Source organism: Hoplias malabaricus, chromosome 3, assembly GCF_029633855.1.
Source record: "Hoplias malabaricus isolate fHopMal1 chromosome 3, fHopMal1.hap1, whole genome shotgun sequence".
Taxonomy (NCBI): domain Eukaryota; kingdom Metazoa; phylum Chordata; class Actinopteri; order Characiformes; family Erythrinidae; genus Hoplias; species Hoplias malabaricus.
Window position 1 is genome coordinate 2,986,520 of NC_089802.1, and position 20,107 is coordinate 3,006,626.

The following is a 20,107-nucleotide window of genomic DNA, read 5'->3' on the forward strand; positions in this document are numbered from 1 at the left end:
TACATAGGTTAGTAGGGTCATGGTAAAGAACGGGCAAATTTGTCCTGCGAAGAAAGCTTCCACGGGTCAGGCAAGAGAACCCAGCGACAGACAGCGTGTTGGCGGTTACTAGAAAGCTAACTAAAAATGCTGTAGCTATGGTGATATGACAGGGTTAAATATAGAACAGTGATAATATGAAAAACAGCCCGAACACCAATAGAGAAGGAGTAACCTGAAAGTGAATGATTAACCAAAAGCTTGTTTGAAAAGGTAGGTTTTTAATCTAGATTTAAAGATTGAGAGGGTGTCTGAGCCCCGAACAGTAACCGGAAGGCTATTCCAGAGTTGAGGAGCTTTGTGAGAAAAGGCTCTTCCTCCTGCTGTGTTTTTCTTAAAGCGAGGAACAAAGAGTAGATGGGCATCCTGTGAACGAAGTGTACGTGACGGGCGATAAGATATGAGAAGTTCAGTAAGATACTGCGGGCATAAACCATTTAGAGATTTATAAGCTAAGAGGAGTATTTTATAGTCAATGCGAAATTTTACAGGTAGCCAGTGTAGGGACGAGAGAACTGGGGTGATATGTTCGAATTTTCAAGCTCTAGTGAGCACCCTGGCTGCTGCATTTTGAACTAACTGAAGCTTGTGTAACACTTTGCACGAGCTCCCTGCCAGGAGCGCATTGCAGTAGTCTAGACGTGAAGTTATAAAAGCATGCACTAGTTTCTCTGCATCTGCATTTAAGGATAAAATATGCAGAATTTTGGCATTATTGCGTAGGTGGAAGAAGGCGGTTTTGACTGTATTGGATATGTGGGTATCAAATGTGAGAGTCGAATCAAAGGCTACCCCTAAGTTTTTAATGATGGTATTGTGTTTTACTGTTGAATTATCAAGATTAATAGCAGCATTTCTGAGTGAATGTATCTGAGTATCTGTACCTAGTAACAAGACCTCAGTTTTATCAGAATTTAACATGAGAAAATTTTGCATCATCCAGTCTTTAATTTCAGTTAGACATTCTGTTATTTTACATAGACAAGCAACTTCATTAGGTTTGGCTGATATATACAGTTGTGTGTCATCAGCATAACAGTGGAATTGAATCCCATGCTCTACCCAGTGGCAGCATGTAGAGTGTGAACAATACAGGGCCAAGCACTGATCCTTGTGGAACACCATATTTGACTAACGTATGATTAGAGGATTTATTATTCAGATAAACAAATTGATAACGCTCAGATAAATAAGATCTGAACCAAGAGAGGGCAGATCCTTTTATTCCTACCAGATTTTCCAGCCTATCAAGAAGCATCACATGATATATGATATCAAACGCTGCACTAAGGTCAAGCAGCACCAGAATAGAGATATAGCCCTTATCATGTGAAAGGAGTAAGTCATTAGTTACTCTTTTTAGAGCTGTTTCTGTGCTGTGATTTGGTCTAAATCCAGACTGAAAAATGTCATGAATGTCATTGTTTTGTAGATAAGAGCACAACTGCTGTGACATGACTTTTTCTAGAATCTTAGCAATAAAAGGGAGGTTTGATATTGGCCTGTAGTTTGCAAGTACAAGGGGGGTCAAGAGGGTCAAGATTGGGTTTTTTAATAATTGGTTTGATTACCGCTAGTTTCAGAGGTTTTGGTACATATCCAATGTTGAGGGATGAGTTTATTATTGTGAGCAATGGTCTAATGACTTTAGGTAAGATTTGTTTAAATAATTGTGTTGGTACAGGAACCAGTAAGCATGAAGTTCATTTAGATGAGCTAACTAATCTAAGCAAGTCATTTTCACCGACAGAATTCAAGTAGTCTAAGTGCACCTCAGAGCTGGCGGGGGGTTCATCAACAAAAGTCGATGTGACTTTGGACTGATTTTGGATTTTGAGGCGAATGCAATCAATTTTATCATTAAAAAACCTCATAAAGTCATTGCTACAGAAATCAGAGGGGACAATGGGGTTGATTTCCTTTTTGTTGCCAATTAGATTTGATACAGTGCTAAAAAGAAATCTAGGGTTGTCTTTGTTGTTTTCTATAAGGGAAGAGATGTACTGTGATTTGGCTTTAGATAAGGCATGTTTGTAGTCGGTGAGGCTGTGCTGCCATGCAATTCGGAAACATTCTAGTTTTGTGTGTCTCCATTTACATTCATGGTTACGAGCAGCCAGTTTTAAGGCACGTGTGCTGTCACTGTACCATGGAGCAAACCTTTTCTCTCTAAATTGTTTGGCCTTGACTGGTGCAACACTATCTAGGTTTGTACACAATAAGTGTTGTAGGTTGTTTGTAATGAGCTCAAGGTCATTTGGGTGAGTTGGAAAAGAAGTGGTGGTAAGGTCTGGAAGGTTGTTGATAAAATCACTAACTGTTGAGGATGTTATAGTGCGCTTTCTAATATACCGTGGCTGTGGACAAATATCAAAGTTTAACGCAATTTCATATTTGTATGTTTGTTGTATGTTTGCATTGATGAGTGGGCCCAGTAACATTCTGAGTGAACCCTAGCGCATCCAAAATTGATTCAAATGCAATTTTAAGTGGATCATGATCCTTCTCAAAGTGAATATTGAAATCACCAACAATTAAGGCCTTTTCTGAAACGATAACTACACTTGAGAGAAAATCAGCAAATTCACAAAGAAATACTGTATAAGGGCCAGGAGGACAATAGATTGTGATGCGCATAAAAGAGTGCTTCCTTTTTGATGCAGTGACTTTAAGAGTAAGTACTTCAAAGGATTAAGTATCATAACTATATTTTTGTGTTGTGTCAATGGTAGGGTCATAAATTGTGGCTACACCACCACCATGACCAAATGTTCGTGGGCAACTGTAATAGCTGAAGCCAGGGGGAGTGGACTCACTTACCCAATGTATTCATTGGGTTTAGCCCATGTTTCGCAGAGACATAATGCATAGAGTTTGTTATCAGTAAAAATATCACAGACAGTGAGTGCTTTGGATGTTAGAGATCGTATATTTAAAAGTCCTAATTTAATGCTGGAAGTGCTGAAATATTGCGTTCGCTGCAGTGCCTTGGTGTTAATTCTAATTAGGTTGTTAAAACTGATTTTTGGGTGTTTGTGATAACAAGCTTTGCGGGGAACAGACACAGTCTCAATGCTGAAAAATTGATTAGCGTTAATCAGAGTGGGTGATATGGACATGCTACTCATCATACTAGCAGTAGAGAGATGGTCAGGAGGAACATTAGGAATTTTAATATTACTTACCTGCTCACTATCCATTCCACCTACCTGACTGATGTGACTGGGAATGACCAGTCAGTTCCAGCGCAGAACCACCTCAATGTTCTCATAGAGAACTACGGATCCTAGACGGCTCGGATGAAGCCCATCCCAACGATACAGGGTCGGATGCTCACGAAAGCACTCCCAGTTGTCGACGTAGTCCACGCTGACAGTGCCACACCAATCCAGGAGTGGAGCCCGAAGAGCCTGCTAAACACCTCGCATCCTCGACGGTAGGTGGGCAGGGGACCAGAGACGATGATCCTAGCATCTGTCTTCTTCCAAGCGGTATCCAGAAGCGAACGGTAGTGCTCCTTCAGGACCTCGCTGCGGCGGGCGGAGACGTCGTTCGTTCCCACGTGGAGAATGACGGTGCCGAAGTCCTCGCGCTGCCGAAGCGCCGACGGAAGCCACCTGGCAACGTTCAGGACACGTGCGCCTGGGAGACAAGACACGGTTGCATTACTCTTTATCCCCGGCACTTTTAAATGTCTAACTATTGAATCACCAATAATAAGAACACCGTCCTGTTTAGTCTTCGGTGCTGGAACAGGTGCAGGTGAAGGCCAGGAGCTGAGCACCTCAAACCGGTTGGCAGAAGTGAAGATTGGCTGCGGTGGAGGTGGGGACGGCCTCGGCTTCCCACGCCCATGCTGACTCCAAAGAGGAGTCTCCAAATCAAATGCCTTCATTAGGTCTATAAAGGCAATGTAGAGGCATTTGCTGCTCTAGACATTTCTCCTGCATCTGGTGTAATGGGAATATCATGTCTGTTGTTGACCTTCTGACTATGAATCCACACTGGGATTCGGGATAAAGGTGGGAGGCTAGGGTCTGCAGGCATTCTAGAGTGACTTGGGTGAACACTCTATTGTTCCCAGCATCTGTAGCTGTCTGTATGCTGCTGTAAAGGTCCAACCCACTGGTGTTGGTGCAGTGGTGGGTGGTCTGCTGGGCAATTTTCCTGGCTGATCTGAGGGCTTCTAGTTCACTGGAGCTTGGTGCAGACTTATAGGCCAGGAGTGCTTTTCTCTTCATTTCTGTCTTAAACTCCATATCGTCCCAGTGGGTCTCATACCAGTCAGCGTTTTTGCGTTCCTTATTTCCATAGGCAGTGGTCGCTGAGTTGTATACAGGTTCTGTGAGACATGCCAACTTGGAGTCGATGGTTTCAGTGGCCTCTTCTCAGTGAGTGTTTCTTCCAGCTTTCTGAAAAAAAAACAGTTTTCGCAGGGTTTCTAACACAGCAGGTATTTCTACAGAGCCATCCCTTCTTCATCAAGTGGTGCAACTTTGGTGTTAAATGCACCTTGCTAGCAATGAAAGAGTGATCTCTGTCACAGTCTACGCTATGATAACTGGGTGAGTAGGGTGCTGGCAAAATGATGATGAATAAATCTAGCTGGTGCCAGTGGTGGAAACAAAGATGTCTCCAAGACACTTGGTGGATCTCATTGGATTAGAAGATGGTATTAGTCACACATAAGTTGCGCATGCAACACAGCTCCAACAGTCGCTGGCCATTTTCGATTATCTTGCCTCTTCCAGAGGAAGGTCAGCCAGGCCTCATGATCAGCTACCACTCTCGCACTGAAATCTCCTACAAGGTAGACGTTTTCAGTGCTGGGGATCCCAGATATCCCAGGTACTTCATCCAGGTTCTCATAGAATAGATCTTTTTCCTCAGGTGAAGATCTAAGGTTTGAAGAGCTGATGATGTTGACTGGGCCTGAGAATGTTGACAACCAAAGAACAAGAATTCTTTCAGTATCTGCAGATGATGGCTCAATGGAGGCAACAAGTGTGTCCTTCACACCAAAGCCAAATGGCCTAGGTTTTTTTTATAAGTGTTTTATTGAATCAGTCTTGACTTCACATTCATTACTTGGTTTGAAAATTTGAGTATTAAGAATAAAAATCTTCTCAGCAGTATTGTTCAAATTAGAAATCAGATTATTGGGTGTCAGCAAGCATCCTTATCACAGTTGTATCAGAAATATATATTGAACAAAGCTGAGTTAATTATTGTATATGTTGATCATCTTCTGAAGGGAGAGTTTATGAAAATACGCTGCAATAGATTTAAGAATGTATTTATTCCTAGTGCAATTTTATTGCTAAATACAAGAGCAAAATAAAGTTCTCAGTCCTCCGCTGCATAATGTTAACTCCTTTTGGTGTATATGAACTTGTTCAGCCAATGTATGTCTTTGTATTTTATGTCTTTAATTTTACTGTATTTATGGATGAGATTGTTAGTGACTGCTTGCAAATCAAGTTTCTCTTTGAGAGATAATAATAATAAACTGAACTGAACTGAAGGATTTCTCTTGCAAAAAGAAGGTGTAGTTTGCTTCCCTGATGGAGCCACTGTCAGCAGGTCAAGTTTCCTGGAGGCAGGCAATTCAGTGAGTGAGTCTTCCTTGCATCGTTGTTTTGCAGTCTTATTTCTTTTGTTTGTTCTGACTGCCTAGTGCAGAGGTTTTTTGGCTGACTTTTCAAGAAGGTTCTCCATGGACCCAGTTAAGCAGGTAAGCCATGGCGATCATCTTACTGATTGGGGGCTGACAAGTTTAAGGCGGGTGGTAGCTGTCCAATGAGTTGTGATGACCCCACTGTCAGAAATGACCACTGGCGCTCCTTCCCTTCTCCAATCAGATGAGCATATAACTGGTAACTTCCACTTCAAGTCTCATGCCAACACCTTGCAATGACAGTTTGCAATATGTGTTTGTACATCAGTTACAAAAATGAAAACAAATCCTCTTTGTAGATGCTGTTAAAGTCTTTGTGTAAAGTTCTGTTTAGTTGTGCAATTTAATCATATGTTTATTAAAACATGAGTAAAGTAATGATGATATATATATGCACAGCAGATGTAAACATGAAAATATTATCTTTTCTGCTCATTGATTTATTGATTGAATCTTTTCACAGACAACATGAAGTCAGTTGGCTAAATACTATCCTTGTGGCTAGCATAACAAAACCAACATGACAGGTTTGCATCACAAGCATGAATTGTACCATCAGACTGAAAAATTAATTCATACCAATTACCATGGTTCATCAGACCAGGCCACATGGGTCCAGTTAAAAAACTCACTAGCTGATGAGATGGCTGACCCCTGCTCTGGGTGTGTGTTCATATCCCCTAGTGCTGTAGTGTGTGTGTGTATGTGTTCTGTGCCACACACATATATTTTACATTATACAATGACAGATATGCACATTATTATTATTATTATTATTATTATTATTATTATTATTTAATCCTTTATTCACTATATCAGATTTTCAGTAGGTCAAACTACACACACCATGAGCAAGATTCCTATTTTAAGACTTCATTTATTTTAAGATATTTCCAAAAAGACAAGTGACCACAGATTCTGGCCAATGGCATATATGTATTTTTAATGTAAATAAATGAATAGGTAACTGCTGCAAATTGGTGTATTTTGTACTCTACCAGTTTTATTACCATCCACACAGTTGGCATTTGATCAGAAATGAACAGAACTAGTGTTTCTGGTCAAAATATATTTATTTCCATTCATTTCAAGCATCAGCAAAAATTAAAAAATATATAGTTAATTTCACTGATACCTTTTGGTTATGTATTAAAAAACAATTCAAGGAAATGTTAATTATTACTATTATTTCAACTGGACTGAAAAGATTTACAAATGTATTTTAATAAGAATATAAACAATTATAAAATAAATGACATCAATCATGTTTCTTTCTGTTCCATCTGCAGTCTCACATCTGCCTTAGTTCTTTCACCCCCTGCTCTGGCCGTACTTCTTGTGGTTCATACAATTTTTAGATTTAATTTAAGACAGATATTGCGTGGAGAGACATATTACTTCACTTTCTTACCACACACTTACAACACCCTGCACAACAACCCACATTCCCATTGTTATATATTATAATGACATATGTTGCATATGATTTATGTTGTAAATTCAAGACCACATTTGTACATCTATGTTCATTTTCACATATTACAACAAACCAGTATCATGCAGAAACAACAAATTGACTGTAGAAGGTTTACGGTTGAAAGCACTCAACTAAACATGTTATTGAGGAGTTTACTAGACTTACAAAACTAACTAGCTGATTGCTATCAAACTACAATACATGGGTGTAGCACTCACTAACAGGACCACATTGTCTCACATTAGACACCATCGGAAGAGACAATCATGTATCCAGGATGACTGTTTTCAGTCACCAATTTGAAAATTCCATGTATGCATGTTTGAAATTGTTCCACCCCATTTGTTATTAATATATTATTAAACTATTATACTCTGCTGTTCACAATATTTAATTGTTCCTAAACTATGCCAAGGTTGGAAATGCTAAAGGAGTAATGAACAAATAAACCCCTTTCACATCATCAATACACAATACTGGCAAAAAAATTATATTGATATCGTTGCTGTCCAATCAAAAACTCAATGTTTATACATTTTTATTTAACTACATCATTGGAACACTGCACCTATGTTGTATTCCAGAGATGAGTCTAAATATGTATATTATCCTCTGTCTTCACTTCTGTCTTCAAACATTTTTTTCTGTACCACAACCTCACAGATTTCTTCATAGACCTGTTAGAGAAAATCACTTTAGGACTTGGATATATGTGTTCTTTGACAGCCTAAAATGCCTGGAAGTAAGAGATTGAATAGCCTGTCTGTATGCTGGAGTTTATGCGCACTGGTTAAAGATTAATTATAAATTTTCCCTAATAACCATTTTTGAAAAAGTAAAATAATAATAATAATAATAATAACATACGTCTAGGAGAAGGTGTGGGAACACTGTGGCTGGTAGGACACTCGAACACTGTTGACCTTTTTGCTCTGCCCCTGCTGGTGTAAGTATATGCAGGAGTCAAAGGAGGTTTAAACTGAGAGTCCTCTGCTTCAGTACTCTCTGGTGTGTCATAGTTTAAAGTGTCTTCAGTAAAGAATGGGCTCTGACGCTTCACTCTCTGTTTGAGATTTTCTGTTGATATAAAAATGAAGAAATCAGTTCTGCTGCTTTTCTCTTTACACTTTACAGCTGTGTGTTAAAGTGTGAGTGCACTTCATCAAATTCCTCTGGACATTTAGAATAATTACTGTTTAAAATATTGGTAAAAAAGTAAAGCATAGTTTTCCTCAGTATTTTAAACTATATATAAATAACTAAAAATAAATAAATAGAAATTATACACAACATTATACGAAGGAAAAGTGGGTGTGTCCAAAATATACATAAAATTGTAGACAGTGAAGGAATGTAAGAATTAGCTCCATCACCTTAAAATCACATGTACTCTTAATAAATCGTTCATAGTATTCATAATGTGTAATATGTTGCATAGTTACACCATAGTTATAGACATAAATTTGATGTAGATATCATTAACAAAGTGATTTAACAGACATAGGATTCACTCTTGTCCTCAAAGTAGGTCACATTCCCTTAACAAAGTGGTTCTCAAACTTGTTAGATGAAGTACTACCCATTATCAAACCAAAACCTCCAAACGAGTCTTATCACTGACACATGCGCCCCTGGTTCTTCCTCTGTTCTGTGGGCAGGTGGAGGGCATAAGGCAAAGCTTTGGTTTGAGTTTTGCATGTTTTGTTTCCTTTTTTTACTCAATTTTATTTTCTTTACACAAAGTTAATCTAAGATAATTAGTAAACATATAGAGACAACATTTATGAAAAATATATATATATATTTTTGGTAATGTGTTGTTCGGAGCAGGTGCTTACAGTATCAAGAAGTCAAAGAAATGCAGTGTTAAACAGTGTTTTAGGACTCTAATGATGTGAGGAGCCTGAGCATTTTCTTCTATTTTGTCTTCATGCGTACAGAATTCTCGCTTTGTTTCTCTCTCTTTTTGTCTGTCGATTGAGCGCCAGAGTATCTCTGAGGCTTGAGCCGTTTCTCAGTAGGTGTCCTTGTGGGTTCTTGGGAAACATCATGAGTTGCAGCCCAAGTAATGTTCCATTTAAAAGTCCACATCTAGCCAAGTACAGTACAAATACCCGTTGACTTCTGTAGACTTGAGAGCGTCAGATATCCCAGAATGCATTTCGCACCAACCTCAGCTTTTCCTGCTACTGAAATGGTGACTCATCAAGTACTCTGCCTTTCCAATTACAGAACAACCACAGTGTTCTCTGAAGTTTGTAATCGCGAGTCAAATTCCTTTGTACTACCAAGTATGGCAGTTTGAACTTGACGTACTTTGTATTAAGAAACAGCATCGGTCACAGCTTGTTTTTCTCATTTCCGCTTTGCCCTTTTTGTAATAAAGCCCAAATTGCTCACATCTGTCTCTAGCCATTCTTTACATCCAGTGAGGAGCTGAAACTTGGCTTCTTTTTTACAAGGATTTCACAAAATACTGGGTTATGGTTAGGGTTGTGTTTCCTTCCTCGGTGGAAAACTGCAGGGGACACCTTTCCTACTGCCCCTCGCCACCTTCCCTTACAGACGTAGTGAACTACGGTGTATGTGTAGGCCATGTTGTATTTTTTTTAATAGAAATAAATTTTAACAAAACCCCATGAAACATTATGTAATTTACATGAAAGCTTTAGATTTTCAGTTATTGTGAATCTCTTAATTATAGTAAATGTTTCTAGGTCAGCTGGTGTACATCTTGCTGCTTCATGTACCACCAGTGGTACGCCTACCACATTTTAAGAAGCACTGTCTTAACACATCGTAACAACACTGTTCCCACATGATATTCTCAACTGAAGATTTGTGAAAGAAAAACGCGGAGACACGAACAAAAACAAACAGAGCCATGTTCTAAGAGAGCACATGGCAGGGAAAACAGACACGACAGGACAAGAGCGTGACAAAGATAGTTGTGGACTTCATATTTTTCATTTTTGAAAGCTAGAAAACAATTTATTTTAAAGTTAGTTTAACTGAAACACCATTACATTTTGTTAAATGACAATTTTGTATGTGTACGAGTCATTTAAAAGATTTAGTCTTAAACCAGAAATCAGTAAATTTATTGGCTGTAGATTATCAAGTATTCTAGGGTCTTTTTCTGATATTGGAACAAGGATAATAATAATTTGTCTCATTGTGAGAGGGAATATATAAGATATTAATTGGGAAATACAGTTTCTGCTTCACACAAAAAGTGTTACATATTGATTAAAAAATACAAAAATATGTTCTCACCTATTTCTTAGAGAAGAACACAGTTCATTGTAAAAGGACCCTAATTCTTCAGCTATTACACTATGATCTATACACTCCTTATGATTAATAATTCGTATGCCTTGTGTTTAACCAGCTGACACAATATATTTAACCAAACATGTGAAGAATGAAGTTGACAAAGACCTCAGCAAAAGAACTCAGTTTCTAACTCCACAAAGTTCATATCATTAAAGATGTATTTAGAGGCAATCTGGGCGTCTACGTTGTTCACATCAGAATTTATTTTTAAAATTATACATTAGACAGATTCATTTAATCTTTAATTCACTGCATCAGATTTTTAGTGAATCAAATTTTCTGAAAATACAAGTCACACAGAGCATACAACTTTGTGCATAAATCACATTTTCTGTAAAGAGAACTTAACAGAGGTTCGAAACTAACTGCTGAATGAAAGTGCAGTTAAATGCATCTCCAGAATGTGGTTATTTTTACATGATATTTACACCCTGGATACACACATTTAGACGACAGAATTAACACATACTTTACAGCCCTACTATCTGCTCCTCCTGCAATCTCACCTCCGCCTCAATGTATCCTCTCCCTGCTCTGGCCACACTTCCTGTAGTTCCACAGCTTTTTAGATTTAATACACATCAAATATTATTACACACGCACATACATCATTGTTTTTATACTTTATATTTACCTTTCATTTCCCCCACTTGTGTCATTATTTGATTGTAATATAAACAGTATTATTGTTATTCTGATTATTAGTAGTAATAGTCTTCAGCTGAAATCAAAAATGAAAAAAGCCTTATTATGTATTAACACATAAATAATTTAATAAAAATAAATAAAACAACACCAGAAATGAAAGAACATAAAACATCCAAGACAAGGGAAGCTGTATTTTAAAAACTATGGAAGACTTGTAAAGATAGAGCATTTATTGAATGTTTCCACACAGACTCAGTGTTGTAACTGCGTCCAGTCACTTATTTTATATTATGTTTTTATTTAGTTGACATTATTTTGTAGATTTTCCTTTTTAATTTTTATTTTTTATCCTTTGGAAATTCTGTCCAAAACAATTAAAATGATATTGACAATGATTTCATTTATAAATGCATTCAAAGGGGAAACAACCAAGGGATCAATACATCTCATAGACACTGTGCTGTTCTTCCAAATTGTAACCTGTAAGTTTTTTTATTTATTCACCATTGCTATGATATGAATTTCAGCTTAAGCTACAAGAATTGTTCTCAAATGGTTATTGCTCCAAACATATTTATATTTCATTTTAAATATAATGCAGGTGACCACACGAAAGGGAAGAGGCACCACTTTGTAAGGAGGAATACACCATGACTTCTAAGGGGAACATAACTAATCTAGTGATAAACCTGACTATTATTAAACCTGCTCTGATGGCAAAATATGCTTCTGTAGTTAAACAGTATTAAATTCTTCCATTATGATGTTAATTATGACCATTAACTGTAAGTGTAACTGTGCTGGATCATGTTGCCACAGTTGGACACTTATCCTGTGTTCACAGTTTCTGTCACAGTGATAAATATAATGAAATGCTATTTACAAATTTGCCTTCATTTGTGCCAGTATAGGAATGTGTCCTTGCCCTATCTCTCACTGAAAGTTTGTGGTACCATGGGCAGCAGATCATAATACATGTGTGTGTGTGTGCAACTGCTTTATTGATTTTATTAGAATAAACAACAACCTACATTGATTTTTGTCATGTCTTTATCAGCAACATTAAATGTAGACTTTACATGACTTACTAGACAAAGAAAAATATTTTATTACTTATTGGCAATAGCTGTCATTGCCTTGTAAATCTGCCCTTAACATTTTTTGATTGCGCAATATTAAATGTTTAAACATATTGTGGGGCGGCACGGTGGCGCAGCAGGTAGTGTCGCAGTCACACAGCTCCAGGGACCTGAAGGTTGTGGGTTTGATTCCCGCTTCGGGTGACTGTCTGTGAGGAGTGTGGTGTGTTCTCCCTGTGTCTGCGTGGGTTTCCTCCAGGTGACTGTCTGTGAGGAGTGTGGTGTGTTCTCCCCGTGTCCGCGTGGGTTTCCTCCGGGTGACTGTCTGTGAAGAGTTTGGTGTGTTCTCCCTATGTCTGTGTGGGTTTCCTCCGGGTGACTGTCTGTGAGGAGCATGGTGTGTTCTCCCCGTGTCTGCGTGGGTTTCCTCTGGGTGACTGTCTGTGAAGAGTTTGGGGTGTTCTCCCTGTGTCTGTGTGGGTTTCCTCCAGGTGACTGTCTGTGAAGAGTGTGGTGTGTTCTCCCTGTGTCTGTGTGGGTTTCCTCCGGGTGACTGTCTGTGAGGAGCGTGGTGTGTTCTCCCCGTGTCCGCGTGGGTTTCCTCCGGGTGACTGTCTATGAAGAGTTTGGTGTGTTCTCCCTGTGTCTGTGTGGGTTTCCTCCGGGTGACTGTCTGTGATGAGTGTGGTGTGTTCTCCCTGTGTCCTGTGTCTGCGTGGGTTTCCTCTGGGTGACTGTCTTTGAGGAGTGTGGTGTGTTCTCCCTGTGTCCGCGTGGGTTTCCTCCGGGTGACTGTCTGTGAGGAGTGTAGTGTGTTCTCCCTGTGTCTGTGTGGGTTTCCTCCGGGTGCTCCACTTTCCTCCCACAGTCCAAAAACACACGTTGGTAGGTGGATTGGCGACTCAAAAGTGTCCGTAGGTGTGAGTGTGTGAGTGAATGTGTGTGTGTCTGTGTTGCCCTGTGAAGGACTGGCGCCCCCTCCAGGGTGTATTCCCACCTTGCGCCTAATGATTCCAGGTAGGCTCTGGACCCACCGTGACCCTGAACTGGATAAGGGTTACAGACAATGAATGAATGAATTGGAATGTGTAAATATGAACCAAAAAATAAAAATTATGTGTAAAAAATATTAATATATGGATTTCTTTTAATGTGCCTCAAATGCTCTAAAATCATAAAAAAATAATACAAAAACATTAAAAATGTAAATTATTAATATACTAAATAAATGATTAAACATTGCACATTCACTGAATCAGTTTAAAAATTCATGAAATTATTTCAGAGTCTAAATTGTCTATAACTGTAAAAGAAGTCCTAAGCATATACCATGTGATTAAAGAAACAGGACGGTAAAAATAATACAAAAGTGTGCTAAGTCATGAAAATATACACATAAATGACACAATTTAATCATGTATAAAGAATAATGTCATCTTTAAAAAGGACGTCATACTGCTGCAACATGGTGTCACTGACACACAGCTCCAGAGACCAAGGATTATGGGTCTAAACCACGCTTTCAGGTCACTACCTCTTAGGAGCATGGTGAGTTCTCCCTGTGTCTGTGTGGGTTTTCTCCTAGTGCTCTGATTTCATCCCACAGTCCAAAAACAAACATTGGTAAGAGGACTGGCCATGTAGCTGGTGCCCCCTCCAGGGCGTGTTCCTGCATCGCGCCCAGTGATTCCGGGTTGACTCTGGATCCACTGCGACCTTGAACTAAAGAAGCACTTACAACAAACTTTTTCATTAGTTGTCTGTAGGAGCTTATTCAGTTCAGGGTGGCAATGCGTCCGGAGTCTACCCGGAATCACTGGGCGCAAAGTGGAAACACACCCTGGAGAGGGCGCCAGTCCTTCAATGTATGGCACACACTCACACCTATGGACATTTTTGAGTCGCCAATCTGCCAATTCCATGGAAGGACAACGGACCACCCGGAGGAAACCCACGCGGACACAGGGAGAACACACCAAATACCTCACAAACAGTCACCCAGAGCAGGGTTTGAACCCACAACCTCCAGGTCCCTGGAGCTGTGTGTCAGAGACACTACCTGCTGCACCTGCAGTTACAAACAATGAATGAATAATTGTTATAAATTTATAAATTTAATTTTCTTACTGAATAAAAAAAAAAAAAAAACAGAATGGCTTAATGTAGCAAAGTTATTATATAATAATTATATCAGGAAGAGAAATGAAGTATCAGATTATTATTAAGTACCACAATTAAGTTCATGCTCTATACAGCGTGTCCTCCACAGGGGGGCAGCCATGGGTAAAATAACTGCTGCATTAACTGCATGCACTCTGCATCATTGGAGTATCTCAGCCAGTTGCTCCAGCTTCTGTCACTGCGTAGGGGCGGTTCTCCTCATCAGGTTTAACTGTGAAAAACACAGTGATGTAAGTTAGTCTTTCATCAGACGTTAGGATTCAGTTTAAAGTGAATAAAGAAATTCCTGATGCAGAAAATTTGGGTGACCATTGGAACTCTTACCTCAAAATCTGCAGCATTTAACCGCCAGCACAACAGAGATTATCACAAATGGAGACGTTGCCAGGACATGACCGAGAAAACTGATCGCTGTAGGACAGAAATTAATACTGAATGCAATATCATGAAAAAAGCTGTGCTATATTAGATACCATGCCATGGGTTCCCTGATCTAGAAAGGACTGTGTGAGGAGAGTAGGGAATGCAAAAAAGGGTCTAAACATATTTGATTCTGGTTTTAAAGAGCTTATAATAATGAAAACAAATTACATATTTTCAGGTGAGTTATTGAACACACTTTCACTACTGGCTGCTTTTTTCTGTGTGATATTAAAAGCAATAATGGATTTCAACTCAGAATCATTTTAAAAGAATCATTTTTATGTATTTTCTTTTTTTTGTTTCTAACATTATGTTATAGATTATTATAAAAATATTATATGTTGCAGTAACACAGCTCCAGGGGCCTGGAGATTGTGGGTTAGATTTGGGTGGAGGGTGGGGTCTTTGACTGTGCAGAGCAAAAGCACAGTTTTGATTTACCTCTGAAACATCAGTCTTTTATACAGTGTCCCTCCTTCTACATTTTCTCTTAAACACCTCTGTAATTAGGCACAGCAGGTAGGTGTCGCAGTCACACAGCTCCAGGGGTCTGGAGGTTGTGGGTTCGATTCCCCCTCCGGGTGACTGTCTGTGAGGAGTGTGGTGTGTTCTCCCTGTGTCTGCGTGGGTTTCCTCCGGGTGACTGTCTGTGAGGAGTGTGTTGTGTTCTCTCTGTGTCTGCGTGGGTTTCCTCCGGGTGACTGTCTATGAGGAGTGTGGTGTGTTCTCCCTGTGTCCACGTGGGTTTCCTCCGGGTGACTGTCTGTGAGGAGTGTGGTGTGTTCTCCCTGTGTCTGCGTGGGTTTCCTCCGGGTGACTGTCCATGAGGAGTGTGGTGTGTTCTCCCTGTGTCCGCGTGGGTTTCCTCCGGGTGACTATCTGTGAGGAGTGTGGTGTGTTCTCTCTGTGTCTGCGTGGGTTTCCTCCGGGTGCTCCGGTTTCCTCCCACAGTCCAAAAACACACGTTGGTAGGTGGATTGGTGACTCAAAAGTGTCCGTAGGTGTGAGTGTGTGAGTGAATGTGTGTGTGTGTGTCTGTGTTGCCCTGTGAAGGACTGGCGCCCCCTCCAGGGTGTATTCCTGCCTTGCTCCCAATGATTCCAGGTAGGCTCTGGACCCACCGCGACCCTGAACTGGATAAGGGTTACAGACAATGAATGAATGAATGAAAAATATTATAGATTTTTGAGGTGACTATCTTAGCTGTCTTTGCATAGCTCTGTTTTCTAACAGAATATTAATTGGGATATCTTGTTTTAATTAATGAATCTACAGAAATTTTATTTATTTATGTTTAATGTGTTTTATTTATGTTTATACATTAAGCTTTTAAATTTGAATACTGGTGCTTTATCAGTGGGATATATTATGTACAGGTCAGGCCCTAGGCATTACAGCCATCTTAATACCCCATGCCCCATCCATATTCTTGTTGTTTATTTTTACTTGTTGTTTTAGTTTAGTGTGGAGTGTGAAATATACATGCTCAGTAAGATAGGAGTGGATAGGAGGGCAGAATACCTCTTTGTGGTCATATAGTTTGTAAACAGTGTATGGATAAAAATATTCAGTCCCTTGAGCTCAGTTCAAAATACACTGGATGGGACTTTGTTGCAGTTACAGCAGTACTCTCCTTGTCTTTAAGAACAAATAAAGCCACCTGATGGAGTTAAAATGGTGCCTGACCCACCTTCGACACTGAACTCTTCAGTCATTTCTCTGACTGAAATCCAGCTCTGTGGGGACTCTCCTTTCTCTGGGTGTTTACAGTGGTAGAGTCCTTCATCTGACCTTGAGACTTCATGGATGGTCATCTCTCCTGTCGTCTGGTTCTGGAGGAGTGATCCGTTTTTATAGAAATCAACTGGAAGAGGTGAGGACTTTGTGGAGCGAAATAAACAGAGGAGAGTCAGAGGATCTCCCTCAGTCACAGGGTGCACAGGACTCTCCAGAATCACATCACCATCTGTAGGATAACAGTGAAAAGAGTGTTTTTAAACTGTTAACCACAAAATATTAAACATAAAATAAATATATACAGATATATTGTTGAGGAGAGTAATGGAGACTCACTGTACACTGTGACATTTACAGGATCACTTCCCTCTCCAGATTCAGACTGACACCAGTAAACTCCAGTGTACGATGTGGAGAGGGAGCTGATGTTGCAGGTAAATCCTGTGTCTGTTGAACAATTCGACATCTCACTGTGTGTGTATCTCTTCACTCTCCATCCAGTAGAGTCTCTCTGTCCCTCACAGCTCAGTGAGAGAGAGTCAGCGCTGAAGTGTTGAGTCCTGCTGGGACTGATGATCAGAGACACTGGAGGAGATTTACCTGAAAATACACAGAATGTTGATAAATAGTAACTTAAGGCTAAACAAACACGTAACACAGTTCTCCAGTTCCTCACCAGTGATCCATAGCGGGTGTGGTCTGCTGTGCTGTGTGTGATAGAGCGGTTCTCCTCTCTCTGCTCCACACACATAAACTCCTGTGTGATTTAGAGCAGCAGGACTGAGAGTGTAGGAACCTCCAGCTCCTCTTCTGCTGTCTGACAGGAGCTCCACATAATACATGACGGTACCATGAGCATCTGTTACTGGGGTTAAACCTTGTCTGTGGGGAACAGCTCTGTACCAGCTGAATGTCCAGTTTGCAGTGGAGCCTGGAACCTCACAGCTTAGAGTCACTGAGTCTCCTTCAGTCAACCAGCTCTGTGGAGACACACTCAACACTACCTGGACTACACCTGACAGAGACAACATGGAGGATGTAACATGGTCATACAGAGAGAGCAGATTATTACATACAGTAGAACTAACAATAAAATAAATGACACACTCACCTGATACAGTCAGAGTAACAGCGTCACTGATCTCTGAGTTCTGAGTCTTCATTTCTCCTCTGCAGGTGTATTTACTGCTGTTAGACTCTGTAACAGAGTGGATGGTGTTCTCCTGTGTTCCACTGCTCAGATACAATCCATCATCTTTAAACCAGCTGTAAGTCCACTCAGTGTCTCCTACTGCCAGTATGTCACATCTCAGTGTGACCGTCTCTCCCTTAAACACCTGTTTATCAGGCTTTATGGACAATATGGCTTTAGGATTATCTGAAAACAAACACATTATTATTATTGCCACTATAAACAACTCAGATTATTTAACATCATAGCCCGTGCTGCTCATAGTTGTTCATTTTCAGCTGAATTTTATTCTGTAATTGTGTACTGCACGTGCTGTGTGCTAAAATACGTATTGTAAAAATAAAAAATAATACACTGTCGTGTTAGATATCAAAAGCAGTGGAGAACAATCGCCATTTTCCATCAACACTTTTGAGCTCGTTGGCCTTCCATAGCGGCAGTCGCCGTCAAAAAGAGAACGTCTTCCTTTAGTTTAGTGCTGTGTGCGGCAAAATTGACAACACAAACAGTCTAGCTTCACATCGTAGAACAATGTGAACAATTTAAAGCCTGTCAGCATCATACTGTACCATTTATAGACGTGTAAGTGACTTTTTTAGCCTCTAAAAAACTCTAAAACGAAACCAAACGAAGGTCGAAACTGGCAAACCATCACGACCTGGCGAGTATATGTTATTATTTATATATATTATTTAGTTTGTGTCTGGACCATTAATCTGTAGAATTATGTTGTTGAGTATAAATTGTGAGTACCCACATTTAAACTCTTTTAAATGTGTTAATTATTTGTCTTCATAGACACCTCTGAAGAAATAGAAGCAGGGACACTTTTTAAAATGTAAATATTAAAAATAATAGAAAGATTTGCAAATCTCATATTTACATATCCAGTATTATATTCTCCGGGGGGCCTGGAGGTTGTGGGTTCGATTCCCTTTCCGGGTGACTGTCTGTGAGGAGTGTGGTGTGTTCTCTCTGTGTCTGTGTGGGTTTCCTCCGGGTGACTGTCTGTGAGGAGTGTGGTGTGTTCTCTCTGTGTCTGTGTGTGTTTCCTCCAGGTGACTGTCTGTGAGGAGTGTGGTGTGTTCTCCCTGTGTCTGGGTGGGTTTCCTCCGGGTGACTGTCTGTGAGGAGTGTGGTGTGTTCTCCCTGTGTCTGCGTTGGTTTCCTCCGGGTGATTGTCTGTGAGGAGTGTGGTGTGTTCTCTCTGTGTCTGGGTGGGTTTCCTCCGGGTGATTGTCTGTGAGGAGTGTGGTGTGTTCTCCCTGTGTCTGGGTGGGTTTCCTCCAGGGGGCTCAGGTTTCCTCCCACAGTCCAAAAACACACGTTGGTAGGTGGATTGGCGACTCAAAAGTGACCGTAAGTGTGAGTGTTTGAGTGAGTGTGTGTGTTGCCCTGTGAAGGACTGGCGCCCCCTCCAGGGTGTGTTCCTGCCTTGTGCCCAATGATTCCAGGTAGGCTCTGGACCCACTGCGACCCTGAACTGGATAAGGGTTACAGATAATGAATGAATGAATGTATATATATATATAATTTGGTTGCATATGCAATTTTTATAATGCAAACACGTTTTGCATTTTATTTTATATTGTATGGAAATCCACTCTTTCAGCCTCCATAAACACACCTCAGGCAACCGTTGGTCAGTTTACATGAGCGATTTGGTTACACATAGATGACCACTCTATGTTGTATATACAGATGAATCAGTAACATACACAATATGCAATGATGCATGAGAGGGGGTACTTAATTTATGAAGTAAAACATCATTTTGTATTTGCAGTAGAAATAAGCCAGCAACTGCACAAAGAGCAACCTTCAGAAGGAGTAAAGGTATGCCCCATCAGACACTAATAACACATTAACAACAAACCACATCAAACAAACCACACACAGACATATCACACCCTACACAAAACACCACACACTACAGATTATACACTACACACCACCACAAATTGCACACACCACAAAAATAAACCACACACACCACAAGACACAAACACCACACAAAATACAAACACATATTACACCACACAGAGACATACCACACACACACACCACACAAACACACCACACAGACTCTAAAAAGTCTACATGAAATGTGTTCACAAATTTTCCCTGTATAGTTAATAATGATTTTGTGTTATTCTTTACTGAACAAGGTTTGTTTGTTTTTTCAATAGTGTCTCTCTGATTTTATGTCTTTTTTTAATGATTCTGTGTGGTATGTGGGGCGTAAGACTATGACAGCTTTAACTAAAAGGAGAGAACCAGAAGGACACACACACACAGGAGCATCCTGAAACACTGGC

The 20,107-nt window shown here is 40.0% G+C and overlaps 1 protein-coding gene across 1 annotated transcript in view; it reads right to left on the minus strand.

Annotated features, from left to right (window-relative positions):
• Positions 1-20,107, minus strand: part of LOC136690864 (Fc receptor-like protein 5) — a 52,328-nt gene that overhangs the window by 18,131 nt on the left and 14,090 nt on the right. The window contains exon 8 of the mRNA XM_066662919.1: positions 17,709-17,975. Within this exon, the coding sequence (XP_066519016.1) occupies positions 17,709-17,975 (267 nt within the window). The remainder of the gene's footprint in view (positions 1-17,708; positions 17,976-20,107) is intronic.